The sequence below is a fragment of the Melanerpes formicivorus genome, unplaced genomic scaffold, assembly GCF_026170545.1.
Source record: "Melanerpes formicivorus ecotype bairdi unplaced genomic scaffold, bMelFor1.0.p_v2 SCAF_25, whole genome shotgun sequence".
Lineage (NCBI taxonomy): Eukaryota > Metazoa > Chordata > Aves > Piciformes > Picidae > Melanerpes > Melanerpes formicivorus.
In genome coordinates this window covers 5,475,465-5,496,985 of record NW_027142377.1, presented here as the reverse complement: position 1 = coordinate 5,496,985, position 21,521 = coordinate 5,475,465, and the positions used below count along the sequence as shown (strand labels likewise).

The 21,521-nt window shown below is 41.6% G+C and overlaps 1 protein-coding gene across 15 annotated transcripts in view; it reads left to right on the top strand.

Annotated features, from left to right (window-relative positions):
• MACROD2 (mono-ADP ribosylhydrolase 2) overlaps positions 1–21,521 on the top strand; it is a 984,824-nt gene that overhangs the window by 148,891 nt on the left and 814,412 nt on the right. Inside the window, exon 1 of one of the 15 annotated variants that reach the window (XM_068153140.1) lies at positions 4,337–4,397. The exons of 13 other annotated variants lie outside the window; for them this stretch is intronic. In XM_068153140.1, the coding sequence (XP_068009241.1) occupies positions 4,352–4,397 (46 nt within the window). In that variant the 5' untranslated portion in view covers positions 4,337–4,351. Of the gene's footprint in view, positions 1–4,336; positions 4,398–18,663; positions 18,758–21,521 lie in introns of those variants that run through there. One more of the 15 variants, XM_068153139.1, reaches the window with a different exon arrangement.

Sequence of the window (21,521 nt, the reverse complement as noted above, 5' to 3'; positions counted from 1 at the left end):
TGTTTTAGGCAGCTAACCTTCTGAACTGCTGGCACTAGCTGTCAAAAAAAACAACCCTTGTTTGAAATGTGGAGACTGGGCAGTGTTTTTGAGTTAGGAGGAAAGGCAGAAATAAAACTTAACTGCAGAAGGCTGATTGTATTACAAGTTGGTTGGGGTGGGTTTTTCTTTTTCATAATATTGCCAGCTTTGTGGATTGATGGCATGAAAACTCTTTTGTCTGAGGAATGAAAAATTAAAGACGACTGGTTGTTCCTTAGAGGTAGAAGGAAGATGCACCTGACAGTGAAAATTTATGACATAATTCCCTTCAAACTTTAGACTCAAAATGAATACTCGCACTTTGAGACCAGGGTGAAGTTGTGGCTATGCTCAGTTGTTCATGAGGAAAGAGATTCAGACTTGTGGTTGGGATTTGATGTTTATTTTAGAGCCTTTCAAGAGCATGATAGTGTTTGGAAGATACTTTAATAGCAAGCGAGTCTGTCACATATACATGATAAAATGCATTTTATTATATGCTATTGCAATTCACCAAATGGATAACCCAACGTTAAGTGTCGAATTTATAGATAGAAAAGCATTGCAAGAGTATAGCTCAATATTCAGAAGTATACCATCTATAAGAGGCAAATGAAAACATGTCTCAGTGCTCAGAATTGCGTTCATTCATAGTTCATCACCAGCAATTGTGAAAGCAACTTTTCCTAAGATGCTCTTGATTTTTGTTCTGCATTAGAAGGTGAAGCCTCTGAAGGTTTTATGTCACTTTTTTTTTTTTAAGTTTTCCATTCTGTCCTCATAACTTACAAGGAGGGTTTGGGTTTGTTTGGTTTTTTTGTGGCGGTGTTTTGTTGTTGTTTTGTTTGGTTTGGTTTTGGTTTGGTTTTTTTTCCCACTAGGAGGGAAGTGGTGTGCTCTCAAAATGTTCACCTTTCCAACATCCCTGTGAGATATTCATGCATGGATATTGTCTCAGTCTAGAGGGACGTTATGCCCCCGAAGCTACAGGAAGGTATTGTAAGAATTTGGACTAAAGCTCTTGAGTTCCTTGTTGTAAAGCTCAGGGAGGTAGCTGGTGCTTTTCTCTGCAGTGGCAGGCTTTTCTGGGTGAGTCAAAAAGTGCTGTTCGCCTGTGAAGTGTTTTGACTAGAAACAACTGCAATCAAACAAATCTCTGAGGATGTAACTGTTGTGTTTCTGAGCAAAGAATGATCAAATAAAAGCTTACAGTGTGGTCTTCATTCAGACCGTGACAAAACATCCTCTGACTTCGCTGAGGTCAGATTACATTGCAGGTATTGAAAAACTTCCTACCTTTTTATACATGTTAAAAGTAAATTGTTAATAATAAATGCATTTCTGTCACCACATCACTAGAAGTTAGAGATTAAAAAGATGAAGAGCTTTTCCTGTTGTATGTTAATATTTAACTGCTTCCACATATCCTTGTATATATGATAAATGAATGGGGTTGTCTGAAGGATTCAGCTCAGGATCTTCATAGTTTACTCCTTGTAAATTTGCTATAATCTATTTAATATTGGAAGAAGAGTCCTAAAGTAGTTTTAAGTAGCATCAGAACTTTGCAATGCCTTTTAAACATTTGCAGTGATGTAAGAGAGTGACCTTTCACTGCTTGAAAAAAAAAAGGGGGGGGGGGGAGAAAATAGTGCCTACCACAGGAGAGCAAATACCACCTGCTCTATTTAGACATAAGTGTTAAAGTCGTGCAGGTAGAACAGCCTTCTTTCTCCTGTTCTGCGAAAATAAATAGATGTGAAACCTTCCAACAGTAAACTTTCTGAGTCAGGATGGCATCTGGTTAGACCTTCTCAAATCCAGAGATGCTGAAGTGTAGTATCTTGTGGTTATTCCTTCCTGACCTTGAATGATGGAAGGAAATATTAAAAATGGAAGCGTAGCTTGTGTTATTTAGTTTCATTATTGGAGTTTGTCTTGTAAACTTACAGCTGGTGGCAATGCCTTAAAGATGCTTTTGATTTACTAATTAATGAAATCTGAGCTCCTCCTGACCACACCGTTCCAGATTGGTCTGCACTTTATTGGGCTGATTTATTTGAGGGAAAAATACTGTGTAGTCCCTTTAAACAACACACATGGAAAAGATTGGGGTTTTATGTAATGGTTGTGCAAAAGGAGAGCGTGTACAGTGTGGTATATTAACTCAGGTTTGTGAGCAGTTCTGCGTGATGAAGTAGTGGTAGAATAGAATAGAATAGAATAGAATAGAATAGAGACTAGAAAATAGAATAGAATAGAATTAACCAGGCTGGAAAAGACCTTCAAGATCATCGAGTCCAACCTATCACCCAACACTATCTAATCAACTAAACCAGGGTACCAAGTGCCTCATCCAGTCATTTTTTTAAACAGTGATGATGACTCCACCACCTCCCTGGGCAGCCCATTCCAATGGCCAATCTTTCTGTGAAGAACTTCTTCCTAACATCCAGCCTAAACCTTCCCTGCTGCACCTTAAGACTGTGTCCTCTTGTTCTGGTGCTGGTTGCCTGGGAGAAGAGACCAGCCCCCTCCTGGCTACAACCACCCCTCAGGTAGTTGTAGACAGCAATAAGGTCTTCTCTGACAGCCTCCTCTTCTCCAGGCTAAGCAACCCCAGCTCCCTCAGACTCTCCTCATAGGGCTTGTGCTCCAAACCCCCCCCCAAGCTTTGTTGCCCTTCTCTGGACATGTTCCAGCAACTCAACATCTTTCCTAAAGTGAGGGGCCCAGAACTGGACACAGGACTCCAGGTGTGGCCTAACCAGTGCTGAGCACAGGGGCAGAATGACTTCCCTGCTCCTGCTGGCCACACTATTCTTGATCCAAGCCAGGATGCCATTGGCCTTCTTGGCCACCTGGGCACACTGCTGGCTCATGTTCAGCCTACCATCAACCAGTACCCCCAGGTCCTTTCTGCCTGGCTGCTCTCCAGCCACTCTGACCCCAGCCTGTAGCACTGCATGGGGTTGCTGTGGCCAATGTGTAGAACCTGGCACTTAGATGTGTTAAATCTCATGCTGTTGGACTCTGCCCATGTGTCCAGCCTGTCAAGGGCCCTCTACGAGCTCTCCTACCCTCTAACAGATCAACACCTGCCCCGAGCTTGGTGTCATCTGCAAATTTCCTGAAGGGTGCTTCTTGATTCTTCTTGGGGGGAAATAATGAGTTTGGGTTCACCTAAACTACCTTTTCTCCTCTATACAATTGTTAGTAGCATTTGGCAATTTTTTTGGGTAGTGTTTGCCTGTTTTCTGGAAGTTTTGATTGTTTTATTTTTTAGCAACAGAATCTTTCCCCTTCTGTTGGTTAAAGGAAAATGTTTACTTTTTACAGTGGTTCTCTTTATCTCTTCAGCTCTTGCCTGGAGGGGGGTGTGTATATATATTCTTTTGCAGATATGAATTATATTTTCTGTCTGGAGATCATAGGTTTTTTTGAAAGCGAAACAAAATGATTAAACTGAAGTCAACTACATTATTTGAAGCTGCTGTATGTGTTTATCCTCATAGTGCTTAATCCTTGACTTTGCCTCAGGCTACTAACCCTGGCTGGTTATTAATTCCTTAAAAATGCCCTGAGCCAGTGTTGCTGCTGTTATAACTTGTCTGGGACTGAAATGAAGCTGACGTTTTTCTTAGCTGCTGCATCTTCTTGCTGTAATGTCACAGGATCAATTGGTTACAGCAGTGCTGCTATTTCACCCTGAGCCTTGAAAAATTTATTTCTCCTCCAGCATCTGTTTAGACTTCTCAAGTTAACGTTTAGTCTACCAGGGACATAACCTATTTTAATAAACGAATTTCAGATCTTTTGGAAATACTCTCACTGTACGGATCCTAAGTGGCCTATTATGGAGAAACTTGTCTGTACTACACGAAACAGAAAGAAACCCGTCTGCAGGACTGGAAATTTAGGTCATTACACTGTAAGAAGAGGAAAATTCTGAAACTGGGGTGAAATACCATTTGAAATGTTAGAACTACTTTCTTTATAGATTTTGGGGCTGATTTCATGAACTACTTTAAAATGCTCCCAAGGAAAAATTGACCCAGGGTGAGTCTGAGATTTTCCTCTCTGGAATGAACTTCTTCCAGGCTGGAGGTTGGAGTTTTCTGTTTTAATAGAAGCCTTCCTCTGAAAATCAAATAACATGCTGTAAAATTACAGATTAGCTTCAGGAGCAGCAAACCAGCTTGGTGAATTATCTCCTACTGCTAAAGCCATTCCCATTCTCATCAGCTGGCACAAGCTGTGTGGTAGCCGGTGCAGCGCAGACAATTTGTGCTGTCGGACGCCCAGCTTGACTCTGACTGACTCAGCGGTGATGGAGGGGACGTGTCAGAAGGAGGATGAGCCTGAAGGATGTGACGGTATGTGGAGCCTCTGCTCTTCTGTGCCTGGCACGCAGCTGAGCTGACATCCTGGGAAATTCCTGCTGCCGTAGGAAGCCAGCATGAGGCTCTGTGAAAGCCCTGTGAGGGAGGAGAAGCAGAGTGTTGCAGCCAAAATGCCACCTTCTCTTTGCTAGGCTTTAAAGATGTAATTTTTTAATGTGTATTTTTTTGGTGCTTAAGTGTTAAACATCTTCTGTTTCCATGAGCTCCTTGAAACATGTTCTTGTTTTTCAGGATGAGGTAAAACAGCTTTAAAGGTAGGAGGATCTCTTAAACAACTTCAAAACCCAAAGCATACTCCCCATTCACACACCCAGAGGTTTTCATTTAAAAAAGAAGATTTAGCTCCAGATTCTGCTTTGAAAATGAATGGCTTAAAAGCCCATTGCAGAAATAAAATCCCAAACCTCTTCTGCTGCCTTCCAGGAAACCATGCCCAGCAGACATCTTAGAAGAAAAATCACTGGACTGAAAAGCAGCAACAGAAGGAGGCTATCCCTTACCATCAGTAGTGATATTTAGCTCCCCACTCCTCTCTGAGTCACAGAACTCCAGAACAGAGAATACTTTTAAGTGTCTTGGTGTGTCCAGCCACCAGAGCTTCTGTTACAGGCTGGGAACATAACCTGCTTTCTAATCCTTTTGTGAGAGGCAATGCAGAATGTTATTTTGATTAATCTCTGTATCTATCTATAAAGAAAACTTAAGTTTATTTGACTAATGCAATGAAAACTTTGTGTTACATTTATTATGTTTTGTTGACCTATTTGTATCTTGTTCTGCTTGTATCACACCATTGTATACTTTCTCTGTTCTCATAGTGCCAGAAATGTTTCAAATTACTATTTAAATGGTAGTTAATCACTACAGATAATTAAAGCAAAGTCTGTGTAAAGAATGCTGAAATCTGCTGAATATTAAACCAAAAATTAATTTATGCAAAATTACTGTAATGGCCACAATACAAAATAATTTCATCCATGCTAAACAGCTTTAATAACTTTATCCATAGCTGATATCTCACCATTTTCCCAGTGGTGAGAGACATAGCTAACAAGACTGTCAGCCGTCTATAGCTAAGCAGGATCGGGGAAGTGATTGTTCCTCTGCACTGGTGAGGACATGCCTTGAGTACTGGGTTCGCTTTTGGGGCCTTCATTATAAGAAGGACACTGAGGTGCTGAAGTGTGTCCAGAGAAGGGCAAGGAAGCTGGTGAGGGGTCTGGAGAACAGGTCTGGTGAGGTGCAGCTGAGAGGAGACCTTCTTGCTCTCTGCAACTGCCTGAAAGGAGCTTGTCCTAAGGTGGGGGGGAAGTCTCTTCTCCCTAGTAATAAGTGATAGGATGAGAGGAAATGGCCTCAAATTTCCCCAGAGGAGATTTAGGTTGGATATTAGAGTAAATTTCTTCACTGAAAGGCTTCTCAAAGACTGGAACAGGCCTCTCAGGAAGGTGGTTGAATCCCCATCCCTGGAGGTGTTTAAAAGATGCAGAGATGTGGTGCTGAGGGATGTGGTTTAGCACCAGACTTGGTCGAGTTAGAGAATGGTTCAGCTTGATGATCTTAAGGGGCTTTTCCAACCAAAATGATTCTATGGTTCTAAGAGACAAGGGGCCCCATGGCTTGGGACTTCCCACACACTATTTTTAAGTTGATTTATATAATTTTCCTTCTAAGTTTATTTTCAACATATTATTTATCATGTTGTTCAGTGGTGGTGTAATAGCTTCCTGAAGTCAAAATGTGAGATACTTAGTGCCAGTGGTCTGTACAGCCCTTCAGAAATTAATTGGAGACACCACCTCCCTTTTCTGTAGTAGAAAGGAGAAGACTTGTCTCCTTTTGCAGCTGAATAGTTTTCCTTAGACCTTACATTTCACAGGAGGAGAAGGGTCCATGCTGGACCTATAATGCTTTCTGAAACTCGTTTTGCCCAGAACCCAGCATGGAGCTGCTTCTGCCACCACTGTCCTGCAGCAAGCTTTCTCTTTCGTATGATGGTGATCCCAAAGCAAATTACATAGGGGAACCCTGGGTCAATGTGATATGCTCTGTTAAAGCAAGGGAGAAGCTAATTCAGTTCATTGTTATTTCTTATGCATTAAAAGCTGTGAATTAAATGCTGGAGATGAAAGATCTTAAGCTTGAGAAAGCAGAATAGATTTAGTTTCAGTGGTGAACTTGGTTCTACTGGCTGCACAGAGAAATCTGTGAAGATTTGGAACATTTAGCAGAACTGGGCTTGGCATCAAGAGATTCTGGAGTTTGAATCGAGCTGTGCTGGTCTTGTTTCAGAAAAGTTCCCTGCCACAAATTTGAGTTTCAACTCTCTGGAATGTGCAGCACAGCCTGTGATTTGGAGGGAATTATCAAAGAGTTAAGAACTAGGAGTGAGTGATCAAAATAGCTAAAGTTTTCATAGCATTGCTTGTGTTTTTGGAGCCACGTTTACAGCACTTGTGCTAGTGTGGGAGCTCCTGGCAGGGAGAAAGCAAGGCACAACAATTCACTATCTGACCAAACTCTGCTCAGTGGTGTGGGAGAGGGGATGACAGACCCTATGTTGCATTAAAGATCTGCTAGTCAGGGAAAAAAAAATATGAGTCCCTTAATCTTGCACAGCTACTCTCTGCTCCCTTGCTTCAAGCACAGCCCCAGAGGCATAATCTAGTTGTTTCAAGGGGAGTTCTGCTCTGGAAAACATCTCCTTTCTTACTGGACAGTGCTGCCAAAGTTTACAGAAAGCCTGTATCTGCTGACTCCAGTGACAATTTCTGTCAAGCTTTCCACCACCAATTTCTATGGTGATATATGAGCGAAAAAGAACATAGCTTGGCTTTCAGCTCCAGAGCTATTTTTACATGTCTGGCTGTTAAAGACAAACAAAAGAAAACATTTTCTTTCTAAACAGAGCATATTTGACATTAAAGGCCAATAAGAGATGATGCAACCAGCACTCTGATGTTTATGCATACAGTTGCTTATGGAGCAGATGAAATGATTTAATGACCTGCTGACGACTTCTTCTGTCTTCCCTAAATGAAATTCAACCCTCTTCACCCCGTTGTGTGCCCCTCTGCCTGTGCCTTCAACCAAAAACCTGTAAAGGATTTTGTCTGTGAAATCTGCACCTTCCATTACCCTTTCCAGGTGCAGCAACTGGAATTCTTGAAATGAGATTCAAGGGTGTTGTGTGACTGCTGCTGCCATTATGCAGATAATTAATATCAAACAATTAAGGGAAAGATTAAAAGGCACCATGTGCCTAAAAGCATTTCTCCCCGTTCCCCTTCCCCCCCCCCAATATGCTCTGAAAGAGAAAAATAATCCTGGAAACCAATTGGTCAGGGAAATGCAGAAGGTTGGTATCTATTGATGCACCGAGCCCAACGTGAAGCTAGCCGTCTTCCCAGGAGACTGAGGGAGGGGAAGCGAAAAGGGAGGTGTGAATGTGTTTATCAGAAGGTGCTTTTCTCACGGTACCCAAGATAAAGGGCCTGACATTCTTGCAGCACTTTAATGGGGGTGGAAGAGTAACTGGATCCTGAATTAGGTGGTTCACTAATGTGCCTATTTTTTCCAGTCCAAGTAGTTCTGCCTAGCGCCTCAGGCTTCTGGAACAGTGTTTTTATGCCACTTAAGGTCTCAGATTTGTACTTTTCGAACCAAAAAAATTATACTAGTTTTGTAATTGATTCATCCTTGTCCTTTCTTTTTTTAATACTATGCTCAGTTCAAGTGATGGTTTTGATTTTGGAGAGGTGGTGGTTTTTCCTCTTTTTTTTTTTTTGAATCAGCTCAGTTGTGATATGATGTGGTTAATTTTATTTGGATGGAAATAATTTACTGCAGCACATAGTGTATCGAGATCCTGATTTTTTTTTTGTCGAGTTTACAGTCTTTTTTCCAGTGTGGGCTGTGGTTTCATTACAGTAAGTTCCTGCTTTGGATGCAGAGACTTACGTCAGATTCAGCAGCTGCTGCTCTCTCTAAATAGGCAGTGTGCCAGTACCAAGGATTAGCTGGGTTACTGTTTGTCCCACCAGTTGTTTTAACTGCAGAAGCACCCTTGTGCGTCGTCCCTGCAACTCAGCGCCTGCTGCCCCTCTCTCTATTCCTACCTTTTTTTATTCCCCGGGTGATCTATTTTGCTTGCACTTTTAGTATTCAGTTACTGGGTGTTGAAAAATACTTTTGCAAATATATTTGTGTTTTATTATAAGGTAGCAACCTTACAATATAAATATTTTTCATCCTAGGTGATTGGTTTTGGAGAATGGTTTGTTTCACCTGTCACAATGGTTGCAGTACTCAGATCCTGTCATTAAAATGCATAGCGTAAAATCATTAAGGTTGGAAAAGATCTCTGAGATCATCAAGTCCAACCATTTCTGATCATCCAGGAGAAGACAGCAGCAGTAAGCAACGCTTACCTGAAGCACAGTTTGTTTGGCTGGTGGAACCATTTTGTCAATAAAATTATCTCCATCCTGCTAGGGCCATGGCTTGAAAACTGGGGCTTTGTGCAAGTCCTGCTCGGTCCATCAACTTCACTAATAAAGGTGAACTGAAATCCTAAACTGGCTCCTAATTTAAGCTAAATAGCCCTGTTGATGCTGCTGTCTTGCAGCTGAGGAAGCCAGGGCTTTGCCTGCTGAGAGCTGCTGGAAGCACCAGGCATGGGCATATTTCCCCAGAGGAGCTGGGTCTGGAGGCAGAGGAACCCAGGGCTAGGAACAGAGCTACACCCCTGCTACTGCTTGTGCGCTGTTCCTGTGCTTCTGTGAGAGCATCTTGGGACATGGCTCGTGCTTCTTTCTGCTGAAATGTTCTGCAGGCTTCAACTGTCCCCCTTGCCCAAGTTAATCATGACAGTTTTGGAGCAGGCATGTCCTCTAGGGCAAATAGCGGGAAAGTTATTGGAAGACCATGAACACTTTGATGCATTTGCTGCTGTCCTCCTCGCAAGGCTGACAGGTTTTAGCCCCAGTTTAAGAGAGAAATCTGAATTGCAAGTGCAACCCAAGCCAGAGCAGGCAGCTTGGACTGACTTGTACCGAAGGTGATGGTGCACAAATCTATGTAGGACCTGAGGTGAGCTGTGAGGTGAGTGAGGAGAGACTGCAGTGCTGGTCCTCTGCTATGGCAGCTGCTTCCCTCCAGGCTATGGGGTTTAACCATGCCAGGTCAATTGGAGCGTGCAGTTTAAGATCCACAGATGATTTATCCTCAAAAGGAGGAAAAACATTTTGAGACCTTTAAGATACATGCTGTGAGCATAACGAAGAGTGGTGTCTGGCAGGAGCAGCAAAGTAGCTCGGCTAAGGAAGAAAATGTGACAGATTTAAGATTATGGTTTTTCTCTTCCCCTCTAAATATTCTTTGGACAGAAGGGTGTGGGTCTTCAACTCTCAAACCATGTTGTTTTTCCCCAGCAGCTGATTTTTGCCAGGTGGCTACACTTCTGATGAGAGGTGTGTGAGGAGCTGCATCATCTTGAGTTGCAATCTGTCAGCAGCCGTACATGTTAGTAGGAGATGTGTATATTTAGGCTATTAGTGTCTTGAGTGAATGAATAAGGGAAGAGCTTTTGTTCAGAACGCCTCCGGATGCTACAGCTATTGTCAGCTCCTCAGAGCTGCAGATGGGAGTGCCCTGGCAGCTGTAGCATGTACATGGCTATGCAAGTCTGTGCACTGTATACGTTTCTCCTAGAGTTCTTGCTGCTGCTCACTGTGATGAGCTCTGCTGCTACTGCACTGCTGATCTGCCCAAAAGCGATGCTCTTTCTCTTCAAAGGGCTCCAAGCCTTCCTTCCTTACACTCATCTCTTGTGATTTTCCAGTGAAGAGCTCAAAGACATCATCAGGTGATGTTTTTTGGACAAGCACACTTTGGCATTTGTGCATTGGTTATCTATGGGATGCGTCCTACCCAGAAGACTGTGCATCAGTGTGCCATGAGTGGCCACTCAATTCTTAAACATTCTTCTTCCACTGGATTTAAAATCACCTGAGGAAGCCAAAGTGATATTAAAAGGATGAGAAAAACCTCTGCCCTAGTTCTGCTTTAAAAACAGACTGGACTTTTATACAATTTTAAAAATGTAGATAAGTATTGGAATGTTGCATTAATAAACACACACAGATTTAGAAGGTTTAACCATTTGAAACCTGGGAGTCCCTAGGTTATTGGTGATGACTTCATTGGGGACTTTATTGGAAGGGTATTGTCTGATTTGAATTTTTTGTTACTGCATTAATACCAGTTTCACAAGTAAGGAAGTTAATGTTCTCGTGCTCCCCTTGTTGGACTCTTGGGGAGTGCACGAGCCAAAAGATTCCAGTGTTGGGGTTTTTCTTTCAATTTCAGTAGTCTCTCAAGAGGGTAACATGTAAGTCATCAGTGCTCTGGATGACAGGAGGAAAAGGTGATTGTCTTTGATGCTTTGAGACCTAGGACTTACTTGGCAAGCATACTACTTAGGCGATATTCTTTGCTTTATCAAGTGCCATGTTTCATCTTATAAATGACATAGAACTACGATGGCTCATGTCTCACTGGCTTTCCCTTGAGGTAGGAAATGCAAACTTGTATAATTTTCTGGAAGCTTTTCATTGTCCCACACCCTGCTACAGAAGGGTGTATAAATGATGCCTGTTTAATTCTTGGAGAACTGACATTGCGATGCCACTAAAGGATGTTCTCTGTTGATGAGAGAAAAATATGCTATCTGTCCTTAATGATTTAGTGGATTACCTTAAAAATCAACTTAATTGAAGGAAATTTTAAGAGAACAGGCAGAAAAGCTCTTAGCCAAAGGCATGAAATTAAAGTTTAGTGGTAGCCTGAGCTGTGGTAGCTGCTGGTTCATGTTTAGGTGCCAGTTAACAGCAGGATCTCAATAAAATGGTCTTATTGTTCCCCAAACACTGTTTTTATGTAGCTGTTGTCTGTGGTTGGTAGGCCACATTTTGATGATTCAGTGAACTGTTATAATGGTTTGTCTTGTCTCTGTTTCTGTATCTTTTTTTCTTGTTTTCTCATGTCATCTTTTAAGGCCATGCTAACAGACAGATGATCAGCAACAGATTAAGTAAGAGCTGCTTGCAGGTAGCCAGCTATGGACTAGGACTTGATCCAGCAAACCATTAAGCATGGACCTAATTTCATTGACGTCAGTCATGACTATATGTATTCTTAAAGGTGAACATATGCTTTGCTGTTTTAGTGAATCAGTCTGCAAGGATATTTGTAAGGGCTGTCATGAAGAGGAAAAAAGTTGCTTTTCCTTAGCAATGCTTCTTTGGTAGTGTCTAGCAGAACTTTTTGGAGACACTGGAAATTATTTTATGCTTTATTACAACAGGGAAATCCAACATATTTTTCTGTAAATAAGATTCATAAGTCCAGTCTGACTTAACTCAAAATTTGGGAAGAGGTGCCTGTGTCAGGCTTGGACAAATGTCAGAAGTTTAGAGCCCAGTTGAGTTTCATGCTGTTTGTGGTAGGACTCTTGCTTCTTCTGTAAAGACGTGTGAGACCCTTCAAAATGCATAGCTAGTTGTCCTCTCAAAGATACATTCCTCATGTTACCAAATTTTATTTTATGTCCTTATAACACAAAATGTGTCCTGCCTGATCATGGCATGTTTGTAACAACAAATCATTCTTCTCTTTAAAGGGGGATGTTGCTGTTTCTGGACTTGTTTCTGCAGTGGGTAGGAAGGCCACCTGGCTTTTCTACTGTAATAACATACATTTCTTTAGATTTGAGAAGAGGGGGGGGAAAGAATTCCCTGTTCACATTGTATTTCTTGCTGCTCTTAGACTGTATTAGAGTTTGACTGGGGGCTTCACTATAGCACAATACTTGGAATAAAGTATTCAGCAAACACCAGAGAAAGAAAAATGATGCTTGTTGTATTCATATAATTTCAGTCTTTAGTTTATCGTCGATCTGAAGTTAAAACTCTACTTTTGAAGAGTGTTCCAAAACACTCAGCTGAAACCAAGACAGTAAGTTAAAGTATTTAATGTCAGTTTCTTTTATAAATGCCACAGATAGCTCATTAGTATTGCCCAAGTTGTCTGATTTTGCTTTATACTGGGAATAAAGAAAGTTGTATGTGCGAATTGATGTAGAAAGGATTGTTCAAAGAATAAGGATTAAAAATATATTCCTTCTCAACAGTTCTTAAGAACCCAGACCATACATATTTTACACAATACTCAGTAATGTACCCTCTTTTTGTAAATAAATCAAGATCAGCCTGATTTCCTTGGTTTAAAAAATATTAACACAACAGTGAAGCATTTTAAACATAGACAATTCAAATACTTGATATCAAGATAGGTGTAGTGTTGCCACAATTTACTGATGTTAGTATAGAATGCATCAAAACAAGAACATTACACTTGTAAACTGAAATGTATTCTTTTGAATATTATCAGAGGGTAGAGCAGAAATGGAATAGAGAATGATCTGTTGTGTGGTAGGCTGTAATGGTTGCAGTCTTCATTATGAGTTTAGCACTGGGAAAGTGCAGAGTCCTAGAAGGTTATGGCTGCAGTTTAGACGGTGTTTGTCTCACTTTAATTCACGTGCGAAATGGTTATGCTGATGACTTCACCACTTGGAGAATTCACCAGTTCTTCCCTTAAAGACCAGATTTCAGGAAGAGGTGCATCAGCTTACATAAGGGCTCCTTTAGAATTACTAAGACTGAAAATTCGAGTCAATAATCTTTTTTTTCAGTAACCTGAAAGGGAAGTATAAAATGATATGAAGACACTGTTTCATACGTAAGAAACAATCCTGACATTAGGCTTGTATGCTGTGTATAAACCCCACAGCTTCTGAGGCTACTGGTGCTTTGGTGCTTTGATACAGCAGCATTGGAATGTGCTGCCTGGGGAGGTGGTGGAGTCACCATCATTGGAGGTGTTCAGGAGGAGACTTGATGGGGTGCTTGGTGCCATGGTTTAGTTGTTTAGGTGGGTTGGATTGGTTGATGGGTTGGCCGCGATGATCTTGAAGGTCTCTTCCAACCTGATCTATTCTATTCTATTCTACTCTGCTCCGCTCCGCTCCACTCCATTCCATTCCATTCCATTCCATTCCATTCCATTCCATTCCATTCCATTCCATTCCATTCCATTCCTACAGTGCATTAATCTTACAAAGTGGACCTTTTGAAGCATCACTTGAAAAAGCCCTCTAAAGAGAATCCAGGTGAAGATACTGAGTACAATTCTGTTTTCCTTTTTGCCATTCAAGTTGAAGATGGCAATTAATGTGGTCTTCTTGATCTTCTCACATTTAGTCATTCAGCATAAAGCATGAAGCTCTCTATTGGAGCCTCCATACAGCCAGTGATTGCTCTCCTACTACGCTGAGTAGGGCTGCTTCTGAGCTGTGACTGTATCTAATCAGCAGAGTGGGCTGACTTCACACCAGTTACCGAAAACACATTTTCATAGGGCTTCTTTGATGATACATATCCAACCAGGATTCTTACATGTTGTAGTATGCATTCCTATTGAGAAATGTTTAGAAATGCATGTACAGTATTGACCATACAAATATGGGTTTGTAATACTTCTTAGCATATTCATTATGAATTCTTGAAGTGTTAAGTTATCTCTGTCCTACAACATATCTGTGCTGAGCAAACCATGGCTGGGGGCCAAATCCATTTTACAGCTATCCAAAACAGTCTTGTGACCAATCAATCAAGTTTACACTTATAAGATGCCCATAGCATAAGCACCTAAGGCAATGTGCATAATCCATACTAAAATAAATACTATATGCTATCTCTGACTAGTGAAGCCAGGTGAAATTAGACACGTGCCTCTGAGGTTGTAGTAGATAAAGGAATCAGGTTCTGTAGGAGGAGATGATTAACACATGGTACAAATGCACACGATTCATAAGGCAGTCGCACTTGGGAGATGTGAATGGAAAATTGATTGAATGTCTGAAGGGAATGAAAGGGTAGTGAATAAGAAGGGTTTATAAATGGGCCACAATCAGGTCGCTGAAACTTCTTCTGCAAATTAATGTTTAGCTCCATGGAGAAGTCTACCTTCTCTTCTATCACAATCACAACTCCATGAGCTTCAATTACTTCTAAATTTACCTGCTGTTTGGTGAGGGGTATTGACTGTAAGCATGGACAGGCTTATCAGATTGTGCAGTAAGAGCACTGTGTATTGGGGAAGTGTGCAGCTTGGCAGCCTCCCTTTCTTCTTTTTTTAGGAAATGAACTGCTTAGCATGAATGAGAATCATTAAAGAAAAATAAAAGGGAAAAACCTGCAGTCTGTAGGGGTCTGGATACTGCAGTTTATTTAAAAAAACAACTGAGGGAGGGGCTTTACCCTGTTTGATGATCTTGCCACTCCCATTGCACCCTCCCAGCATCACCTTCTCTGGGTCTCTGCTTCCCTTCCCAGCCATGGGAGGTGGGCCTGAAAATCATCTTGATTTGCACTGTGCTGCTGCTTGCTGCTACCCGTCTTGGATATCACTGGTCAAGGTCCCTAGGTGGCCCCCAGATGCCAGGGTCCTTGGGTGGTTGCCAATATTTGCCTCTTTGCATGAGCCTGAGCTCCACCTGTGCCCAGGTGGCCAGGAGGGCCAATAGCATCCTGGCCTGCATTAGGAATAGTGTGGCCAGCAGGAGCAGGGAGGTCATAGTGCCCCTGTACTCTGCTTTGGTTAGGCCGCACCTTGAGTACTGTGTCCAGTTCTGGGCCCCTCAGTTTAAGAAGGACATCAAAACACTTGAACGTGTCCAGAGAAGGGCAACAAGGCTGGGGAGAGGCCTTGAACACAAGCCCTATGAGGAGAGGCTGAGGGAGCTGGGATTGTTTAGCCTGGAGAAGAGGAGGCTCAGGGGTGACCTCATTGCCCTCTACAACTACCTGAAAGGTGGTTGTAGCCAGCAAGGGGTTGGTCTCTTCTCCCAGGCAACCAGCACCAGAACAAGAGGACACAGTCTCAAGCTGCGCCAGGGGAGGTTTAGACTCGAGGTGAGGAGGAAGTTCTTCACCGAGCGAGTCATTCGGCATTGGAACGGGTTGCCCATGGAGGTGGTTGAGTCATCGACCCTGGAGGCGTTCAAGGGGAGATTGGACGTGGCACTTGGTGCCATGGTCTAGTCATGGGGTCTGTGTTGATAGGTTGGACTCGATGATCCTCGAGGTCCTTTCCAACCTAAGTGATACTGTGTTTTCCATCAAGCATCTTCAACTCCTCCTAGCTCCCCAAGTCTCTTATTTTCCCAATCTAACCATCCCATGTGCAGAAACACAGTGTGTGATCCACCTCCTAGTCTGTTGTTCTGTCTCCTGTCTGTACCAGATGCCAGTAGAAAGGAGCAGGTTTGTGTTTGAGCAGCCAAATGTTCAATTTTTCTCCCCTCAAATTACCTACCACCCATGAATTTTCACTATGTGAATTACTTGATTTTGCCCGTGACACCCCAGCCTCTCAGCTCCTGGTTGACCATGTGTGCAGCTCTTGAGTTTCCAGCTGCTCCATGAGTGTGGAGCAATGATCGAAAGCAAGCGATGTATGTCTTGAAATGGTTTAGACAGTGCAGAATTTATTCTAATACATGAATCTACTTAATGTGCAGGTAGAAAAAAAAATGCATCCTGTTTTGCTAATCCTTGGCTGGATGTTTGACAGCCTTCTGGAACTTTTTTCCTAGCCTTTTCAGCTTTCCTTGATAAAGATGCAAAAAAAAGGACAGACATGTACAAAAGGACTGTATGTAGCGTATAATTCATTTTGTAGAGCTAGAACATCAAGCTGAATGTGCCATTGATTTACCCTGGCATTAATTCCTGGTGAGCAGCTCATTTTCAAAGTAGCTACCAGTTGGCATATTTGCAGGAGCATTGAATTCTGGCACGCAGTCACTGTTGTGTTAAAAACATGATGTGCAGCAAGTCTGGAGAGCCTTTGAAAGTGAGATATCAATAGAAGCCGTGAGTTGCATTGTTACTCTGAGTATGTGCAGCATAAAAAACCCACACAGGGTGAGCCATGTATGTTACCAATAGTGTGCAGTGCATGGCATGGATTTTCTTGCAAAAATGTGGTTGTGCTGTCATGTTTATTCAAGAATTGCACTCAAAGCCACTTTTAAGTCCATATGATATCTGGTATGATTGCCTTAAAAACAATAGCACAATTGTGGGTATTCTGTCTTTAGAGGATTGAATGTGCAACAAACACTGCTTGTGAGCAGCAAGTTTTCATGAGAAAGGACATCTAGTTTAGAACCCAAATTACAGCTTCTTTATTGTGTGTATGCATTTGAGCTGGGCATAAACTTGAAAAAGAATGAAATCTGCAAAGGAACTATCTCTTGCTGTTATTTTGCAATTAAAAACCAAATAAAATAGTTGTATACCCACAAGAATGAGTTGGTTGGAAATAACATTTCTGTGAAAGAGGATATTTCTCAAGAGTTCCCCTAACTGCAGAATGTACTGAGTACCAAGGCTTTTTCCCTTGTAGGGAGAAAAGGAAGATGAAAAATGGGGGAGCTCCTTCAGAATTTGACCTTTTTCAGTAGTGGAAAGCTGTAGTGGAAAATGTTGAGCTAAAAGAGATGGCTAACCATCCCCTCAGTAAAGCAAGGAGATGAAAGGAGCTGCTGAATGTTTACTGTATTTTGTATGGATCTTGTAGTGGAAAGTCTCTGCCTTGGGATCTGGCAGGGGCAGCACCCTTGTCAGATTATCACAAACATTAGGTATGAGAGTGAGTTGAGTGGAAGGGCCTGGTTGTGAGAAGGTTAACTCCAGACTAGGATTCTCTTTTCCTTCCTTTTCTGTGTTTTTTTCTAAATCTCTACCTGTAGGAGAGAGTGGTAAGTGCCACTTAAGAAATTCAAATCCTTCCAGCCTTTCACGTGCTGTAATCCTGATGTTGGAAATCACGGCCAGGTCTTTAGGCTAGGTTGCAAACAGAAGTAGTATAAGGAGTGGGTTAACTGAAATTTAGTTTTACAAGTTAGAAAGTTAGATGGTTTGGGAAGTCATTGAAGGTCACAGAAAATCCAAAGCTTCCACATTGTTATTGCAGAGACTGGCACCCTCTCACAGGATTGAAGAAATGTGAGGTGGGAACTTGTAAAGCTGTATTAAGGAGGTGTGGGGGGAGAGGAATTCGGATGCTTCATTGCTGATGAGCTAGTGTGGTTTGCAAGAAGCTGGGGAGAAAAGTACATGCATTACAGATGAACAGACATTTCATAGCAGGGCTTACAAAGCATTAAAATGCAGGCACAACTGCTGTACAAACACCAACCTGGGCTCTTGCATACAGAGAGGAACTTTCCTTCTGCGTGAGGGATCTCAGCACAAAAGGACTTCTTAAAATATGAGAAGGTTGTTAAAAACTGGTTCCCTGGCATAAATTAATGTAACATTTCTGGTGTGTGCAGTGAGTGTCCCATTGGTTGTGTCTCACTGAGATCTTAAACCTGGAATAAGAGTGACAGCTCAGATTTACCCTGCAGTGATACTCTGACAACACTATTGGACAAATTCCCTGCAAGAGAGGAGAAAGGTTGATCAGAGATAAACTAGGCTGTGAAAAGCAACCTCGGCAATTCCAAAAATCCTGAACACTGCGAAGGAAAAGTGGCTGTGAACAGAAATTCTGATTAACCCCTGTTTAGGTTTTGTGTTGCATTGCAGTAGGTAGTGTCTCTCTGGACGCAGTGGATGAAGGGCCATTGCCCTGAAGGCTGCTGGGTTGTATATGATAGAGAAAAGCAGGGAGGATTGATGGGAAAAAGGCGAATTCAGGGAACAGGAAGGTTTTAAGTTTCTTGAAGGCATCATTGCTGACATGGGCTCGGGTTTTATCCATACTTAAACTCTCTTAATGCCTCATCATTATTTTCCTTGTGTGTAGCTGAGTACAATGAGGGACTTGGTTTTGAGTTTTCTGAAGGCTGCAGCCATGTAAAGTGAAGATGAAAGCCTATGAAAGGTGGGGTACATGGCCATTTTCACAGGCAGAGGTATCTTAGAAAGCTGTTGCCCAAGCTGCTCACTCCTGTGGCTCTGCGGCTGCTTGGCACCCTCTGTGATCCCTCGGGATCACGTACAGAGCCAGCACATTCTCGGGAGTCTCTGGCTGCACACTGCTGGTGCCTTCTGGTCATGAAAACAAGCGTCTGCTTGGAAATCCAGCAGCAGAGAGTTTATGCGCTCTAACAACTGACATGGAGAGCAGAGAGAATTCTCATCTGTGTGGAGAAGATATTTCCAGAACAGGAGTTTCCAGAACAGTTGTGGACAGAAGTATGATATCATGGCTTGCTCTGAAAATATTTTGTAAGCTCAAACCTCTTCCAAGCTCCGTGAAGGGAAAAAAAACAACCAAACAAGTCACCCAACAAAACCAGTTTTAGGTGTTTTGTGGGGTTTTGTTTTGTTTTGGTTTTGTCTTGGTCTTTTTTGGGGGGTGGTGGCGTTTCAGGATTATTTTAAATATAGTGGTATGCCAAATTCCTTGAATGGCAAATACTGGCAGGTTGTATCATACCTCTTCTGTGACAGGAATGATTGCCAACCGCGTGACACTGAGATGTTGATTATTTATGCGGCGATAGTTGTGCTTAAGTAGCTTTAAATTGTGTGGATCTTGTTAATCTCTCTGAAAAAAACCCAACAAGCCCACAACAACACAAAACCCAATAAAACAACCCATGCCGTTATAGAATGCTGTGGAGTATAATGGGCTTGGGTTTTATTCTGTGGATGCATGATTTTTGATTGCTTTTTTATTTTTACCGTAGCTGTGAAATGGTTGTTGGCGCTGGTAATGCGATGGAGACACTTGAAAAATTATAGCCAAGTTACTCGGTTTTGTCTGTAGCCTTGGATGTGAGTTAGAGCAAAGCTTAAAAAAAATGCATTTTGCAAATGGCCAGAGCTCCTTACCTAATGCACTGAATTATGGATGGAAAGAAATGCTGTAGTGGGTTTATATGAATGTAATGGCTGATCCTATTGGGATCATCTTTAAAATGTGCGCGTCCAAAGTATCATCGAAGGTGTAATTTCGAGGCTGTATCCATTCCAATGCTGGCATTTGTGTGGAAATTATTTTACTGAATTCTGGAGTACTTTGCCTAGAAATCCAACAAATAAGGTTATGTTTGACAGGAAAAGTGATTCTTTTTTTCCCTCAGCAGTAACATCAATGTATTTTTCCACTGGCATGGAAGCCTATTTGTAATTTAAAAGACTAAAGGACTGCTTTTCCTTTAGGAAAAGGTTGTGCGGTCAAAAATTTGAAGTTAAAATGGAAAACAAAAAAAATCCTGGAGCTGATGGGGAATTTTGCTTCTAGGGGGACAAAAACAATACCTTTCTTGGCATGAAATAGTCGGACCTGAAACAGCTTCCTAGTTCTGATTTTTGCTATCACAAGTTTGTATTAAAAATATATATATGGAAATCTAGAACAAAATGTTACACTGAAACTTAAAAAGTTGAAGTTGGTTTTTTTTCCTCTTTCCAGAAATGAGTTGCAGAAGCTTGTGACTGTCTTTTGGCTTTTTTCCACTTTAGAAGATGAAGGGGTTTCGATGGGGAATAGTTGGCGTAACAGAAAATAGACTTCCGTCTAAAAATCTCGTCTTTGCAAATCAGTCAGATAGACTATTGTAATTCATTTATTTTTAAATGCCAGAAGGACCTACTGGTTGGGTGTTATAATTAAGAATTGAGGCAATAAATTGTATTACTTAAAGAAGTTTTAGTATGTAAGCACAATAATGTACTTCTGAGATGCTATGACAAGTTTGCTAAGACTGGTTTGACTGTCCTCATTTCCCAATTTAGGAGTTACTCCAAGACGTTATAACTGCTGCTACTTCACTCCTGCTGTTTGTCTTTGGTTTGCATGAAGCTGGTTTTGGCAGGTGAAGGAGTCATCTATTGTGATGAATCTTTTGAAGAATTAATTTAGGAATCAGTCTTTCAGGGTTATTTTTAGTGACGGAACTGACTCAAAGAGGAAACAAAAATTCTTGCTGATTACATCTGTCCAAATTGTATAGGTGCATAATGTCATTCATGAGGCTGATACAGGTCTTGCTAGAGTTTCCACTTCAGCTGGAAGACTTTCTTTCACTTAACTGGGCATTAAATGTATTACACGTAAAACCTCGACGGGTCTGTAATTAAGTGGCTGTGGCTCTGAACTCTCTTGTGTCTTTTTGGTGTTATCATGTGCATCTGGGACTCGTCTGCAGACTTGGTGGTGGTGAGAATGGGCTGAAGTGTGCAGTGTGACCCAGTAACCCTTTATGCCAGCAGGAAAGGGCATGCAATAACGATCAAACCAGACTATACTGAAAAGAACAGTATTTCATCTATAGAAAGAGACACAAAGAACTAGAATAATTTCCAAAGTGATCCATTAATTTTCCTCATTAAGTTCCAAACATTAGAGAGGAAGTTTATGTTATATAAATTGCACTGCTTATCAGAAATCAGTTTTTGAGTGAGCATTCTGGTGCCAAAGCCTATTTGCTCTTAAATTTAGGAGTGTGTCATCAAGAGTTTTGGTAGAACATGAAGAATGACATTGCTGTGGTGTAATACACACACCAGATGGGATTTGCACTGAAATGCTGGTAACCACAAAAAGCAGAGAATTTTCCCCTGCCAGTTTGCATTCTCAGAGATGTTCCAACATGGGTTTAAGAGGAGAAGTGCCTGCTTGATACAATATAAGCTGAGTTTTGCTTTTTGCCCTGGTGGCTCGAGATCAGTCAGCAGCTCTCCTCAGGAAGCAGATACTGCAAAAAATCCCCCCAACAAGTGCAGTATAAAATGATCTGGTTTGCTGTGTTTCCTTTCAGGCAAATGCCAATAGTAAAAAATTTAATGGTTGATCATTTAATTATCTGAATAATCAATTCAGTTGACATAGCATAATGGTGTAAGGCCTGTTTTTAAATATAACCTATTTAGGCTAGAAAGGATCCTGAAAATAAAACGTCAGAACCTTACTGTATTTGCAGACAAACACCTGAATATTCCCACTGAGTAA